The sequence below is a fragment of the Protopterus annectens genome, chromosome 9.part0, assembly GCF_019279795.1.
Source record: "Protopterus annectens isolate FY-2018-M chromosome 9.part0, PAN1.0, whole genome shotgun sequence".
NCBI lineage: Eukaryota > Metazoa > Chordata > Ceratodontiformes > Protopteridae > Protopterus > Protopterus annectens.
This window is the reverse complement of record NC_056743.1, coordinates 954068939-954085998: the sequence shown is the minus strand read 5'-3', so window position 1 is coordinate 954085998 and position 17060 is coordinate 954068939. Positions and strand designations below refer to the sequence as shown.

At 41.4% G+C, this 17060-nt stretch overlaps 1 protein-coding gene across 1 annotated transcript in view; it reads right to left on the bottom strand.

Annotated features, from left to right (window-relative positions):
* Nucleotides 1-17060, bottom strand: part of KIF27 (kinesin family member 27) — a 1524306-nt gene that overhangs the window by 1061688 nt on the left and 445558 nt on the right. Inside the window, exon 5 of the mRNA XM_044083686.1 lies at nucleotides 3966-4109. Within this exon, the coding sequence (XP_043939621.1) occupies nucleotides 3966-4109 (144 nt within the window). The remainder of the gene's footprint in view (nucleotides 1-3965; nucleotides 4110-17060) is intronic.

The following is a 17060-nucleotide window of genomic DNA, read 5'->3' as shown; positions in this document are numbered from 1 at the left end:
GCTAAACATGTTATCTCATACCCTGGACATAGTTTCAAATTTGTTGTTTTGGAGCATTTAATTAATTCCCCTAGAGGAGGTGCCTGGCCTTATATATTAGAGAAAATGGAACTAGCTTGGCAGCTACGTCTTAATGCTGCAAGTATCCCAGGTCTTAATGATAATTTATCAATTAGTAGTTTATTAAAAATAAAAGCATTAGGTAGATATTAATTATAAATTCATATTTCATATTTTTACATATTTTAATATGGTTTGATAAATGTGTCTATTAGGCGTATTTATTTATTTACATGAATTTTATGAATTAGTGAATAATTACTGATTTATTTATATATTTATATGTGCATGTAATTCTGTCATGTATTTACTGGTCATATTAACCATGGTAGGATACAAGCTGAATTTGAAGTTTTTAGATTACATTTTTGCTTTAAACAGGGTTGATATGTTAATTTATGTAAAAATAAGAAATTATGTCATCTGGGGGTTACTATTGCTACCTGTTTTATATTTAAATGGCTATTGTTTTAACTTGTTTTGTCTGATGAAGTCTCTTGCAACATTTAACTAGGAGACGAAAGCGCTTACTTTTATAAAATAAAGGAGTTGGATTTTTCATTTGGTTACGTGCTTTCTTGCCAGCCCTTTCCAGTATGTTCTTTGAGTTTTGGTTTGTTTACACTTCGTGGCTACAAGTTTTTGGTCTATAGTTTTAGGATAGCTTGCAGGTTCACTCTTAAGGAGCATAATTTTTCCTGTTGCTAATCAGGTTCGTGTCTGTTTGGGGTGTGCATATAAGTAGCTCTTACTCAGGGCTAAATCTTTGTGTAAAGATATTAATACTTTTAGCCAGAAGTTGGGTACTGCATCTGGGCATGGGGTCTTTCAAATAAGGAGCTTTTCTTAATTTTGTTCAATTTATCTTGCAGTAACTTCATCCCATTTCATATCATGTACATTTAAACTTCTTACTGTTTCGACTGCGGTGGTGGTGCTGCGGTAGCGATGTCGCCTCACAGTTAGACGTTACCCGTTCGATTCTCAGTTAGAGCATCTTCTGTGTGGTGACATGTGTGAATGGGCGTTCCTTCATTGAAGGTTGTGCGTTAGTCCCGGCAAGACAGCACGTAAAAATCTACTGCCAATCATTTGCGGACCGGAGTTCCGCTGTGGTGACCCCTAACCGGGAAAAGCCGAAAGACACAACAACAACAACAACAACTGTTTCTTTTACTTCTTCTAGCCATTCAACCTCTTTATTATGTTCCACAGGGTCTTCATAAATATTTCTCCAAAATGTGTCTATTCTTTTTTTGGTGGTATTTCTATTCTTTTGCTTTGTTTCCTAATTGTCTATAAAACTTTTTTGGGTCATCAGTGAATTGCTTATTTTGTAATTTTCCTTTATATTTATCTGCATGTCTTTTAAGTTTTTCTGCCTTTGCTGATATCTTTAGTTTATTATTTCTAATAGTGTACAATAGATCCTGGTCTGTTCTAATATTGCATATTGCTTTTATCACATCTGTCTTTCTAAGAATTTTTGTAGACCTGTTCCCTTCCCTACACTTTTTTAACAGTGACACTTCTCGTCTTAATTGCTTTAGCGTTTTCTCTATGTGATACTTCCATGATGGCATTTGATTTCTTCCTTTCCTCTCCCTTATTGTCCTACATTGATTTTAATATGATTTTATCTTTTATTAATTTAGCTGCACAGTAATATATACTATTTACTTCTGTTATGTCACATGAACTTCTGTTAAAACAAATGAACACAGTATTCAAGACTGTTAACAGACTTGTAAGATTTTGGGTCTTACTGACTTTCTGCAATCTAATTCTTTCATTAATCTTAATATGTCTATCCATCTCTATTAAATCAAGCAATTCTTCCCTTAGATAATTTTCTTCTAAACCGAGGATGTATTCTTTGTTCTCTGTTTCCTGTGGGCATTCTACAGAAAGCTCCAGAAGTTGCATCTTCCTGTGACATATTCTCTTCAGCAGCATCCTGCGTCATTCATTGCTCTTTCGTATTGGAACTCACTGGCCTATCACTCCACAACATTGACTGCCATCAGAGTTGCCACCATTTCCTGTTTCGTCCCTTGCTGTGCAATTCCAACTGAACTTTTATACAGGTTTCCTACTGAAAGATTCAGAGCATATTCATGTGACAACTGGTCAGATGCTTCCTGTTCCACCTGCTTCTCCATCATGCTGTGACGTTACCAGAGTTGGATTTTCTACACTAAATCCTCCACTTTGCAGGTAATCCATAACTTCAGTTTCTATTTCTTTAACTTCTCCAAAACTAATACTCTTTTCCACTTTCCCCATTTGTTTTCTTATTTTTTTTTTGTACTGTAAAATTTTCCATATCTGGACACCTTTGCCTGTATTTCTCTTCAAATATCTTTGGTGCTGCTTTTTTGTATTGCTTAGTTTTGCTTTCTCCTTTGCATAAATATTACACCATAGTAAATCTCTTTTTCTTTCCCATGTCTATATTTCTTTTTCAAATGTCTCCTTCTCCACCTGATTCTCCTTACTTTGAGAACTTATTGTTCCATCATGCTATGACATAACCTGTATTAGACTTCTGACACTAAATCCTTCACTTTGCAGGTATTCTATAACTGCAGCTTCTATTTGTTTAACTTTTACTTTACCAATTTTCTGTCCTGTGTTTCCCCCTTGAGATCGTATTTTTTGTATTATGAAATTTTCCATAGCTGACTGCATTTGCCTTTATTTCTCTTCAAATTATCACTGGAGTTGTTTTTTTTTTTTTTTGGTATTGATAAGTTTGGCTTTCTCCTCTGCATAAATATTACACCATATCAGATCTCTTTTTTTTCCCTTTGTCCACGTTTCCTTTTTAACCTTTCAAAAAAATCTCTAGGTTTTGTTGTTTATATTTTCACATTTCCTCAGTCGCTTCTTTTTCCAGAAAGCCCAAAGCTTCTTGGTTTATGTAATATTTTTCATGAATCTGTTATATTAATGAAAACTAATTTGCATTTGAAGCTTTTTACTGTTTTTTTTTGTGCAAATATTTTTCTTTCCTCTAATTTCTCTCTTTAATCACTTTGAATTTCTTCTATCTGGAAATTGTGTTCTTCTTGAATAATAGTAACAATACAGAATTTCCTTCTTATCCTGTATAGTCCACTCATCATCTTTATGGCTCTTTTTTGTCTGTCAGTTTTTGTGGACTATTACAATCTGCTGTAAGGCATTTACAATATTCTGTGAAACAAAAAGCAGCACACAATGGGTTAACTTGTTTCAAGTGTGGGAGGAGTCACACTGCCAAATTCTGTGCCACTAATACTGAAGAGAAGGCTAGTAGTAGAAATGTGAAACTGAAATGCATGCTACAAATTAAGTTGCTTCTATGTAGTGTGACAAGACTACAGATATGATAATGAAGTCAGCGTTAAATACAGTGTTACAACTCAGCTGGCGAAATGTACTTTATTTCTAAAACGAAAATAATGAAAAGAAGGCAAACTACACTACTGCCTGATACGCTATGCTCCCAGAGTGGCTGGTCCCACCCAAGCTACTCCTCTGGTCTTAACATACATAAGGAGTCTTACAACTACTACTTCTGATTCTCACTTTTCCAACAGTTTTGTACTGCTGTACAACTTAGATTTCCCCCCTTTATTCATACAATGTGAGCAAGTCTGTTAGGAGTATTAATAGCAGATGAAGCAAAGAATAACAGTGAGCTGATATTTAAGACCCAGACTGCATAAACATTACTCCTTAAATATGTCCCTTCACTAAGAATGACATTTATACTAAAGTAAAAAAAAAACTCACATGTATGTGGCAACTTTATGTTATTTATGACCTATTTTCTTAGCTCTGTCATTATATTTCAGCTATGAATAATGACTCCACTTAATTACTTACAGATGAACTAAGGCAACAAAATGATATATTACCTGAATCCTGTTATTGTCCTGAGCTTTCTGTAGATCTCTCAAGTATTCTTGGTTTTCTCGTACAACAGTTTGAATCTGATTGCGTAGCTCCTTGAGCTCGGCTTCTTTCTCAATGAAGACCTCCTCATCTGAAGCCAAAGCATCCTTTAAGAAACAAATACAGAAAAATTAATGCACAGACTAAAGTGACCAGAAGCAACACAACACAAGCACAGCAGCTGAAAAATGCTACTTCTAAGGGATGCAAAATATGACTTTCAACAATAAGTCATCACGACATACCCTCTTAGCAGAAAATGCCTAAGGATAGACAACATGGTTTTCATTCCTCAGAAAGATAAACACAACACATAAATGCACATATTAAAACATATTTTCTCTGCACTAACATTATAGCTCCTACATTTTTATTCAAAAAGACTGTACTCACCTCAAATATTCCAAAGGGAAAGGGGGTGTAGGATTTATGTGTGCTGAAACAGTTTAAGGCTGCCTTCATGTCTATCATCTCTCATGTCCACACTGATACTATCTCACTGCATATTTATACATTCTTAAACAAAAACACAAGTCTGTAATCTGCTTCTGTATAGCCTCAGATATGCTGAAAGGGACCTCAGGAAATATCTTTTGATGGCTGTCACCTAATATTCATCCTAAATATACAAATCACGGGTGAACTAATCATTAAATGGGAATACTTTAATGACCCTCATTCTTACCCTTTGAATGACTTACTCAGACTTGCCCAAATTAGTATATAAACAACAACAATAGACCAAGTAATAAGGCATGCAAATACTTTTGACTGGATCCTTTCCTCAGTAACACACTATCGTGTTAAACCTGGTCATTTCTCTAACTCAGCCAAATGTCATGTCCCCATTACAGATATAGTAGATCACTATAACACACTACATTATTATCTCCTGTAACATGAAATGCTCTCAAGCCTGCCATTGCAGCAAACTTTTATAATCCACTTAAATAAACCTAATAGATGCAGTCAATTTTTTTGATTACACATTACTGAGAATATGATTAGTTGGTGTCTCCTTCCCAGCAAGTCAAGTTTGAGACAGCCTGTATCCTCATGGAGAAGTGCAATAATCTTTGAAAGACCTATCATGCACTTCATTTCTTTCTTGACCTGTAAGGTTTCAAATAATACGATAACCTTACCAAAATTTCCTTTTACAAAAGTAAGCATTACTACTATCAAAATCTTCAGTTCTCTAAATCAGATTTTCTAGGGTTGATGAGTCATGATACTATTAGCAAATTTCAATCATGTTCAGATAACATCACTCTTGAAACCTCTTTCAAATATGATTTGCCCTCCTCTCTTCTTTTAGCTTTCTCAAAACATAATCTCCTCAGTTCTCTAACAGCAGTTCTGTTTCTAGAGTTAAAGAAAGTGTTCTACCAAACTGACCATTGTTTTTTAGCAATGTGTTCAACATGCATTACATTATGAGACAGGATTCCATGGTTTCACAAAGTATTTCAAAAATGTCAGTTCTTGGCCCCCTATTCTCATCACTTTTCATTAATAACATACCTTCACTCCTCTTTTGTTACTGTCATTCAATATGAATGGGATACTGCCCTCTCCATTACAGGCACTCAATGTGTCCTCTAATACGCATTCTCTAATTATGTATCTTGGCTTCTGAACTTCTGCCTGCATATCAGTAGAGGCAAGGTATGTTATGTAGCCCTCATAAATTTGCTGACAACAGGTGCAAATTTACTATTTTGCTCCGTTTTTTGTTTATGAACCTCTCCTATTTCCATTGTGGACTCTGCCAGATGCCATGCTTTATAATTGCTTAAAACTTTGCTGCCACTAGTAAAGCAAACTCAAATTTGTGACTTCTTTAGTGCACAGTATCCTTCATGACAAAAACTACTTGGGCAAAGGTATCTCAAGCTGTCCTCCTGACTTTAATCCTGTTCACTTACCACCCATTTGTTGATATTCTGCTACATGCCATCTTATCAATGAACTTTCATCTAGACCCAAATAATCAGTAAGAGCCTGCCAAAAATAACAAAACCAACCTACAAACATCTACAAGATGGCTTCATTTAAAGCTTGTTTGCAGGATGGCAAGCTCCCTCCCTACATATTTGTAACTTAAATACACTAATTTTGATATTGTATAACTGGGGGGGGGGTACTCGATTTTCAAAGTGTTCTCTTAATTCTGAGGATCCTCAACCTCAGATTTTGCATACTTAAGCTCTGGGAAATTAAAACAAATATATATTTTTGTCAGCCTGACCTTATGGCAAGTTCTAATAAATAATTTGCAATTTGGTGAAAATTATGTCAATAAGATGACATATTCCACACTTTCTAACATCACTGTGTGCTTGCACAGATCATGTACCAGGGTCTTGTGTACTGGTTATTCTTTGCATTTCAGTGAAGTACAGTATACTTGCACATATGCTGCTCTTTCAAGTTAACATTTGGGATAAAGTTCCTGTTTTTCAGCATGGTGCGCAGTCAGTAAGCTATGTTCAAGGACTTGTGTTTACAGAAAGAGTGATTCAACCAGACAGTGCAAATCTATATTGTTTATAAACTGTCTCTAACACTTTGTGATGTAAACTTCTTCCTTGGATAATAAAATGTTGTTTCTAACGATGTGTCTACTGTGTCTAGACTTTAACATAAATGTTGTACTAACATGCTTTTCCTGCAGGAAGTAAGATGGGCAGTTAAGAGACGTTTGGTCAAGAGCACGTGAATGGCTGAAAGTCAAGGTGGAGAGTGAAATATACTAAACTGAGTTTTCTACTCTTCCCTGAGATGGTGTGATCTTGGAATTGATTATACTGTGTGTGGCGGAGGTTGGAAGGTTATGGGAGGCAAAATGTGGCACTCTTGTTTTAACCAGTAATATTTTCCAACATTGTTCTTGGCACATCTATTTTTATTTTCCCTTTTCTCTGTTACTGCTGTTACTGAATTTTGTTACATGACTATTCCGCTTATGTATGTATCCTTTGGGCCTTTTAGCTTTTGTTCCTAGAACACTAAAAGTGAGTCCTGCAGAAAGGATATCCCAGCTAATGAAGCACGTACTAACATATCAGTGAAGGTTTTATGCATCGACTCTCAGAAATCATACTCTGAGGTATCATAGGGGAGGGTGCTAGAGACAGAATGGTAAGGCAGAAATTTGGCACTGAGATCTGGTACTTACTCTTGTTAAAAGTGATCACATCATTTTATAAGCAAGTGCTGTGTGAAGTAATCCGTGTCCAAAATGAACATCATGGACAGATTTTGGGGACCTGAGCTCCTTTGGCCCGTTTTAAGGGTTAAGTACATTCATAACAAGCTGGAGATCATCTCTGAACTGCTTTGGCACATTCACATGGCATTTATCAGAGAAACCTGTCTGGATGACATCTAATGCAATCAACAGAGTCTAGTGACTATGCTCTTCCAAGACGGCTGACAGGCTAGTAATCTGGCCTAACTGACCACCCACAGAACCATTTTATCTAAAGAATGTGAGATGGCCACTTGATTCTTCATTGCTAAGCTTGAATTACTCATGGGATACTGTCAGTATCTAATGTGACTGCATTTCTTGGGAGTGGACTGAGTTTCAGGTACCTAATTACATACACATCTAAAATGACTTCAGGAATGCATCTGATCAACTACAGTCTGGACTCTTGCCTAACTGACTTGTTACTGATGATGTGGATGGGCTGGAATTAACTGTCAAATCATCACTGATGATAATGACAAAAGACATTCACCTCTGGTTAAACAGGATGCCACAGGGCATCTTAGAAGGAAGAATAAAGCATTCTAGCAGCAGTAGCCCTTTAGTCTAAAGAGAAGACAAGAACAAATTAAGGCTGGAGACAATAAGGAGATATCTGTGACAGACAACCTTCTGCAGTGGTGACTCCTGAGATTTCCTCTTCTGATACTTTCATCTTGAGACAGTTCTAAAACCTTCTAGTTCCCACGCTCATGAGGGCTTTGAACTTTCTGCAGGCCCATGTTATGTCAGGTTAGGTGGGCTGCTGTCTTCTGTTTGAGCCTTCCTATGCGCTGAGTGAGCACACATGAAATATATACATAAATAAGAATATAAAATGATATACTGACTGATTTACAGGAAAATCTGTCCACTCGAACTGGATTTGTAGACTTTCACAGTAGGAAGACGAAAGGGTAAGCAGTCACTGCACAGTGCTTCCCAAACAACAACTGATATGTTGAATACCTATTTGTTATATTAATTTAGTAGACCACCACCCATAAGTATGTGTTGTCAAGAAGCGCAAGCAGTAAAAATTAAAATGTCCAGGGGGACCAGAGATAACAGAAGGTCAAAAGGCAAGGACTTAGAAAGCCAGGTCCTAGAGCACTACAGTATCAAAGGAAGCCTGACTCCTGTAGTCAAAGTACATGCAATAACATCTGATGTAGGTATCAAATCAAGGCAAAGTGGCCACAGCATCAATGGCTGCAGTAAACACTTTCTTAAGACGTGCTAGAAACAGGCACAATCTTAGTCAAATGGCTCTTGACATCATTTTCATATATGCAGTTGGACACCTGGTAACAAAAGATAGTGCAGTTAGCAGTCCAAATGGACAGGGTTTGCACAGCCACAATCAGCCCTTTCTTACTCAGATCAAAACAGAAAAAAACAGCTGGCCTGTTGTCTTTAATCATGTACCATCTTCAGGAAGAACCTGTACTAGTGGTGCACACCAATGGTATGAACAACTTTGTCCTCTGGCCTCTGGAAGAAAGAAAGGTGAAAGGACTGGTTTAAGTATAGCTTTGATATCACCTTTGGTGAGGGAATGTTGGTTAACTGGACAGACATATGGCCACACAAGTACTTACATAAGAGAGATTAAGGTTTATTATAAATAAGAGTGTGAAACATAAAGACCCTATGGAATGGCAATGGCCACCAAGAAAGAGTCCTTCAACAGAAACATCTGAGCTACTGAAACAGACAGGTAAAACAGAAAACATACAAGCCTATCAATAATGAATTCAACTCCAAAGGATGAAAAAGGTTGTGCTCAAAAACATGAAAAATGCATAACCCCTTTAAAGAATGGCCTGAAAAACTAGGGCTGGGCCACTGCTTCACCCTCCACAAAGTTGCTATGTACCAAAATGACAGAAACAAGTATTTTGGCAATGTAATACCTAAGAACTAAGTCAAACAGGTACATAACTATGTCAAAACTACCAGCAGACTAAGACAAAAATAGATACCTCCCTACTCAGATGAAGAACCTCTTGCACCAGGGTAAGCCTATCTGATAAAAAGTTTTCTGACATCAGTCACATCTGTTACTTTAAAGTAAGGTCCAGCAAAATGAGATGATCTAAGCAGCAGCCATAACCAGAGATGGAGCCAGCTGTCACCTCTACCAAAGGCGGCTTCCCTGACTTGTACTTTCATAGGCTCTTATACTAAAGGGGTTCTGAATTCACAAGCTTTTCAGCCACCACAGGGTGGGGGTGAATTTTGGTCTTTAGTCACTAAATTTTGTTAGGAAGCACTGAATCAGATAGAAGGAAAGGAGTACAATAAATCTTCCCTACCATGGCTGGAAGAACACACTCACTTTAGCTTACATTTCTGAAACACTTTCATACTACTGGACTTCCTCTCTCCTCAGATCCAGACGAGGATAAAAACTGTATCTACAGGAATTGGTTAAGTTCACTCACTTCAGGAGGTGAACAGCACTGCTAACCTAAATCACCTCTTTCTTGCCCTTTTTAGTCATACAATACACCACAGTCTAGCTGTCTAACCTGATCAGTAGAGGCTCTGGTCTCAACTCCCTTTCCAGATCTTGAATAGTAAGGAACAACACCCTTAGCTCAAGCAGGTTTATTTGAAGCTATCTTACATTAAGGTTTCATTTTGCCTGCCAAATTTGGATCTCAACCCATCAGAAAGCATTTGCTGTTAAGGGCTCACAAAATTTCAAATATTATGCTGTCTAGAACCCAATTACTGAGGTCTAACACAAGGATAGTATGGTTTCTGTCTTTTTAATTTCTCCATATCTTTTGGGTTTCTAATACTATGATGGGAATGGACCCCATTCCTAAGTCAAAGTATGATTAAAGTTCAATTAGTACTGTTTCAGTCCTTGATGTCTTCACAGCACCCGCAATATGCCCAGTAATGACTCCTTTTGCAATTTGTATGGAATTGCATGTATTGGTAACATATCTAAATACGATTGTAGATTCTTTTTTACAAGACCTGTTGCTCCTACTACTGTTGGAACTGTCTGGGTATCTTTCTTCCACACTGCTCTCGCTTCTGCCTGCAAATCCTGATATTTTATGACTTTGTGTCTCTCTGTACACAAGACACTGTAGTCACTGGGTGTAGTGATTTCAATGATCAGAGCTACTTTTGTCTTCTTTTCATGGACCACTATATCTGGTTTTCTCACATCTATATTTTTAACTGCTGTTACTGGGTGATCCCATGTGATGTAGACTTCATCATTTTCTATGATAATTTGTGGCTCATTTTTCCACCGTTTTTCAGCTACTTCAGCATTATCATGTTTGCACAATCCCCAGTGCAGCAGTCTTGCCACATTGTTATGCCTTTCAGTTTACAGTCCTTCTGCCATTTGTATGTCACAATCAGCAACAAGGTGTACAACTGTTTCCAATTCTGTTTTACAAAACATACATTTGTCTGTTTCTTCCACATGTTCAATGGACATTGTAAACCAATGTGTATACAAGTCCACTATATTGGGCCACCAGTATCAACCTTTTATCTTTTGGTTTGAATTCCCCTCTCCTTAACAATTCCTGCATTCGATCCTGATCAACATGAGATTGTTCCAGGAGTTTTCTATACTTTGCAAAGTACAGTTGTGTACACTTACCATAAATGTAGATGTTTGAGTGTATTCACTGTTGCAGTCAACACACTTGGGTTATCTGCCTGCAGGTAGCCCTCAGTCAGCCGAATACCAGAGTCTTGGGATTTCTGCGTCAGATGCTGTCGCCTCTTCCATGACGCCAGGTCGTCAGGGGTATAAAACATGCAGCCGATGCCATTACATCAGTTTTTCTTGCCCCAGATGTCAGGAGCCCCCAAAACAGGAAGCAACTACATGGTGTGGAACACCTCCAGTAAAAAGTAATTACCATTGCCATAAGATATGGCCAAAAAAGAGGATAGGTAGAAAGTACAGAAAAGTCAGGGGGCTGGAGGGAGGGTAACCAGGACTGCAACAGTGAATACACTCGGACATCTACATTTATGGCAAGTGTACACAACTGTACTACGTTCTTCATGTTTAACTGTTGCAGTCATCACACTTGGGTTGATTCCCAAAGTTGAGGAAGGGTGGAGGCAGTCAAGAAGTATTAGGGCTGGCTAGCAGGCCTTGTGAGACTGCTGTAGCAAATCCATCTCTGAATTTAGAAAAGATAGGCAAGTGGTAATGCTTGGTGAAGGTGTGTACTGAACTCCTGGTTGCAGCTTCCAGGATGTCCTGGTAGGGACTCCCCTGAGAAATGCTGTAGAGATTGAGGTATCCCTAGTGGAATGGGTTCTGATCCCCTGTGGAGTAAGTTTTCCATGGTGCTTGTAGCAGAAATAGATGAAGTGTGCAAGCCATTTGGTGATGGTTTGCTTTGAAATGGCCTTGCCCTCTGCCTCTGTAGCAAAGATGACTAGCAGCTGGTCAGATTTTCTGAACGGTTTAGTCCTGTCAAGGTAGAACCTAAGCTGTATGTGCACATCCAAGGAGTGCAGGATCTTTTCCCCTTTATTCTGAGGATTAGGAAAAAAGGTTGGTAAATGGATGGACTGATTTAAAGCCACAATGGATACCACCTTGGGCATAAATGATGGGTTAGTCCTGAGGGAATCCCTGTCCGTATGGAAGATAATGAGAAGTTATGTACTTACCATAACGTTCCATGTTAGTTGTCTTCTTCTCGCCTTCTTTCTTGCTGGATGGGTTCAGAGCCGAACCTCGGCTCCGACTCGGCCTAATACTAAAGCTCGAGAGCTATTTTTCACCGGCTCAAGGCTATGCTATGTCCATAATGCTAGGCATCATATACCCAGATTTCGTTTGATAGCTAACACTATGGACATATATGTCCCACCACAACAGAGAATAATTCACCTAATCATAGATACAAAAAAGAGAAAGATATATCTATATATATATATATATATATATATATATATATATATATATATATATATATATATATATATATATATATATATATATATATATATATATATATGTATATAAATATATATAAAGCCCTCTAGAAGAGCTAGCAAAAAAAAGAGGGAGCAAGGGAGCTAGCTGGGGAAATAGCTGAGGTGGCAATAATTCCCACAAGGTACTCTAGATCTTCCCAGGCTAGGGGGATGGAGGGTGGGACGCAAGAAAGAAGGCAAGAAGAAGACAACTAACATGGAACGTTATGGTAAGTACATAACTTCTCAATGTTAAGTTGTCAATCTCGCCTTCATTCTTGCTGGATGGGACAGCGTCCCTAGCACCTAAATCCTGGGTGGCTCAATGGAACAAACTCTTGAGTACCATGGAACCAAAATCAGCCCGGAACAAACTCTTGAGTACCGTGGAACCAAAATCAGCCCGACTTCTGGAGGCCATATCGAGCTTGTAATGAGAAAAGAAGGTATGAGGAGAGGCCCACGTGGCCGCTGCGCAAATGGAATCCATCGGCAATCTTGCCTGAAAGGCTATTGAAGAAGCTAAAGCTCTGGTTGAATGGGCTCTAGGCTTAGTAGGAAGTTCCCTTTTCCTCAACTGATAGACCAACATGATAAGACAGGACAACCACCTGGACAAAGTTACCTTAGAGACTGGTTGGCCTTGTTTCCCTTCCGCATAAGACAGGAAGAGCTGGTTTGATTTTCTCATCTGCTTAGTTCTATCCAGGTAGAAGCATAATTGACAGTGAACATCCAAACAATGTAACTTTCGTTCAGCTCTATTGGTGTAATTTGGGAAGAAGACTGGAAGATCTATGGTCTGATTCAGATTTTTCTCTGAGATTATTTTGGGTAAAAAGGACGGATTAGTCCTAAGTGACACTCTGTCTTTGTGAAAAACAAGATAAGGAGGGACAACGCAAAGGGCTTGAAGTTCCGAGACCCTTCTTGCTGAGGTGATGGCTACTAAGAAGAGTGTTTTCCACGAGAGCAACTTCAATGAACAAGAAGCCGCCGGCTCAAAGGGAGGAAGAATTAAAGAAGACCGTACCAAATTTTTAAGTCCCACGATGGGGGAGGGTCCTTAACCGGGGGCCTAAGTAAAAGGGTTCCTTTTAAAAAGGCTTTGCAAAGTTTGTGGGACATGATGCTGGTCTCTGACAAGCCAACGTGAAAATTTGCAATAGCTGCCAGTTGAACTCTGATGGCGGCTGAGGAGGAGCCCGATCGAAAGAGTTCTGCTAGAAACTCTAGAACTGTCTGGACAGGAGCCGTAAAAGGGTCCACGTGTTTTTCCCCTGCCCAGACAGAGAAACACTTCCAATTGCTAGCATAAGTCTTTCTGGTAGTAGACTTGTGAGAAGCGAGGATGATATCGCGAACTGGTTGAGAGATAAGGGGGATGCCTGGCTAGGGTTGGAAGTGGAGTAACCAAGCTGTGAGGTTGAGAGATCGAAGGGACTGATGCAGCCCGCCCGATTGATGGGTCAGAAGATCTGGCACTGGGTCTAGATGCCAGGGCTGTTTCAGTAGATGGCGTTGCAGGAACGGAAACCAAATTTGTCGAGGCCAGTAAGGGGCAATGAGGATCATCCTGGGTCTCAAGGCAGTTGCTTTCTGGATTAATTGAGTAATCAAGGGAAAGGGGGGGAATGCATACAGAAGACCCCGGGGCCAATCGTGAACTAGAGCGTCTCTGGGGGGTAGACCTGGGAGAGGGAAGAGGGTGAAGAAGTCTGGGCACTTGCTGTTTAGGGGTGTTGCAAAAAGGTCGCAGCAAGGCTGACCCCACCTTCTGAAAATTCTTTCCGCTACTGTCTGGTTGAGAGACCACTCGTGAGGCATGAGAATGTCTCTGCTCAGTCTGTCCGCTATGACGTTGGACTTCCTGGGAATATGCGTTGCTACCAGAAACCGTTGAGAAGAGATCGCCCATTGCCAAAGTCTGAGTGCTTCTCGATATAGGGGGTAGGATCTGGTTCCGCCCTGCTTGTTGATGTACTACACTACAGACATATTGTTTGTTTGAATTGCAATAGTCCCGGTGGGTAGAGTGTCCTGAAGGGCCTGCAACGCTAAAAGTACCGCTCTTATTTCCAAGAAATTTATGTGCAAGTGGCATTCGAAGGGTTGCCATGCGGCCTGGACTGTCCTGCCCCGAAAATGCCCCCCCCCCACCCGATCAGGGAGGCATCCATTGTCACAGTGGCAACAGGAGGAGGAAGGACCACAGGTCTGCCCTGGAGTACCTGAGGGGAGACCGTCCACCAAGAAAGGTGTCTTTTGCATGACTGAGTGATTAGAATGGTGAGTGACATGGGGAGCTGCTGAAAGGACCACTGGGAAAATAGCATCCACTGCAGGATCCACATATGAAAACGCGCTAGGGGGAGTAAAGTGATTGCTGCTGCCATGAGACCAAGTGTTTTTAGTACAAATCTGGCTTGGACTCTGCTCTCCTGTAATAGGATCTGAACATGGTTGCGAATGTCTGAAACTCTTTGTGTGGGTAGTTTTGCTGAGAGCTCCACTGTGTTTAAAACGGACCCTATGAAGGTAATAGACTGACAAGGCGACAATGCAGACTTTTTGAAATTTATAGAGATACCTAGCGCGTTGCACGTTTGTATACCGTAATCTCTGGATTGGAGTAGTTGATGCCTGGTGGTGGCAGTAAGGAGTCAGTCATCTAAATATGGAAACACCTGGAATCCTTGTTGTCTCAGGTGAGCCGCAACCACTGCCATGCATTTGGTAAACACCCTGGGGGCTGTGGTGAGGCCAAAGGGCAGGGCTCTGAATTGGTAGTGACGGTCTCCCAGCCGGAAGCGGAGAAACCTTCTGGAGCGCCTGTTCATCTTGATATGGTAGTACGCATCCTGAAGGTCTATAGAGCACATCCAATTGTCCTGACCCAGAAAGGGTAGAATGCACTGTAGCATGACCATCCGGAACCTCGTTCTTTGAACCAACTTATTAAGCCTGCTGAGATCCAAAATAGGTCTCCAGTCCCCTGACTTTTTTGGTACCAAAAAGAACTTGGAGTAGATACCGGATCCTTGTTAGTCTGCTGGGACTAGCTGGATGGCCCTTTTTCTTAGCAGCTTTGAAATTTCAAGTGCTGCTAGATCCCTCAGACTGGGTGGAACGTCTGGAAGGGGCCCTTTTGGCTGTTGTGGGGTGTGAATAAAGGGAATTCTGTAACCCTCGGATATGATCGACCATACCCATTTGTCTTGCATGAGGGAATGCCAGGCTTCTGGGTACAGTGATAGTCTTCCCCCGACTGCCTCCGAAGGTGGACAGTCGGGCAACTCCTCAGGGGTGCTGGAAGGGTTTGTCAGAGAAAGATTCTCTGCTACCCTGATTCTGCGGACCCCCCCTGCCCCTCGGGCGGCGTCTATTATTGTTCTCTCTTCTGCCTCTGGAGGGAAGCTCACCACATGCGTCAGGCAGTACTCCCCTGAGGTTTGCGGAACCACATTTTCCCACCCTTCTGACTCTTTGGGGGTATGGTCTAGAAGGGGTAGAAAAATGGACTCCTACGGCAGAGAGAGTCTTGCCTTCCTGCTCGCACCTGGTCAATGTATCCTTCACTTGAGGTCCAAACAAGGCAAAACCGTCAAAGGGGGTGTTAGTGAAGGACGCCTTGAAGGGGTCGGCAAAGTTGCAAAGCCGCATCCAGGCGTGTCTCCTTAGAGCAATGCCCGTGCCCGCAGCCCTACTCGCTCCATCGGCAGCATAGGAAATGAGCCGCATGGAGGAGTTTACAATAGAGTTCAGGGTCCCTATCTGGGAGTTGATCTTTTCCTGAGACCCCACAGCTGATGGGTCCTGTAAGGTATCACCTAGTTCTTTGAGAAGGTCTCGCTGAAGACGGGTGAAATGGCACAAATAATTCAGCGAACGCAAGGCAAAGGTCGCTGAAGAAAACATCCACTTGCCGTACCTATACATAGTCCTAGATTCCTTATTAGGAGGATGGACAGGAACTGAAGGGTCAGCCAACTCCTTCTTAGTGGCCGCCGCCACCACCATGGCATCAACGAGGACGCCCTTAGTGAGAAACTGCTTGTCTGAAGGAGCTGTAATAAATTTTGTGGGCCTCCAGGGAGTTGGTTCCATATTATCCGGAGCCGTCCACGCCTTCCGAGCCACCACCTCCATGAGTGGGTCGAAAGGCGGGGACACCCAGGAGGTGGAAGGGCGAGAACCGAACGCGTCCAGGTACACCGACTCGTCCTTGGAAGGGTTGAGGGCAGACCAGTTCCCCCTCTGTTTAAGGATCTCTAGGATGTCAGAAAATGAGACATCCTCAGAGGGGGACCTTGGGGACCCTTCCGAATCATCCAGGTCAGTGTCAGATGTCACTGACTCCGGGGAGTCCACATGCTTCCTCTTACATGTCCTCTTCCGAGGGGGCTCCCCCGCAGGATCAGGGGAGGCCTCAGAAGAGGAGGATACACCCAATGGGGCGACCTGGAGCATTGGTTCTCCACGCTTGTGTTCGGGAGGGTAGGCAGAGGCCGAAGCAGGCACCATGGAAGGAGGGGCCGATGGGGCCAACCGTGGCACCGGTATAGGAGCCAGCACGCTCCTCATGACCTCAAAGGCTCCCCTTATCAGGCAGAGAGGAGGGACCCAGCTCTGAAGAGATGAGAGCTCCTCCCGACACCGAGAGGGACGGCTCCGAGGCCGATGTCGGGTTTGAGCTCACCTGCGCCGACGCTCCGAGAGGGAGAACAGGGTCGGACAAGGGTCCAATGCAACTCGCCCCCTCGGAACCGATGAGGGAGTCCCGATGCCCGGATCCCTCCAAGGACGGAGCCAATGAAGG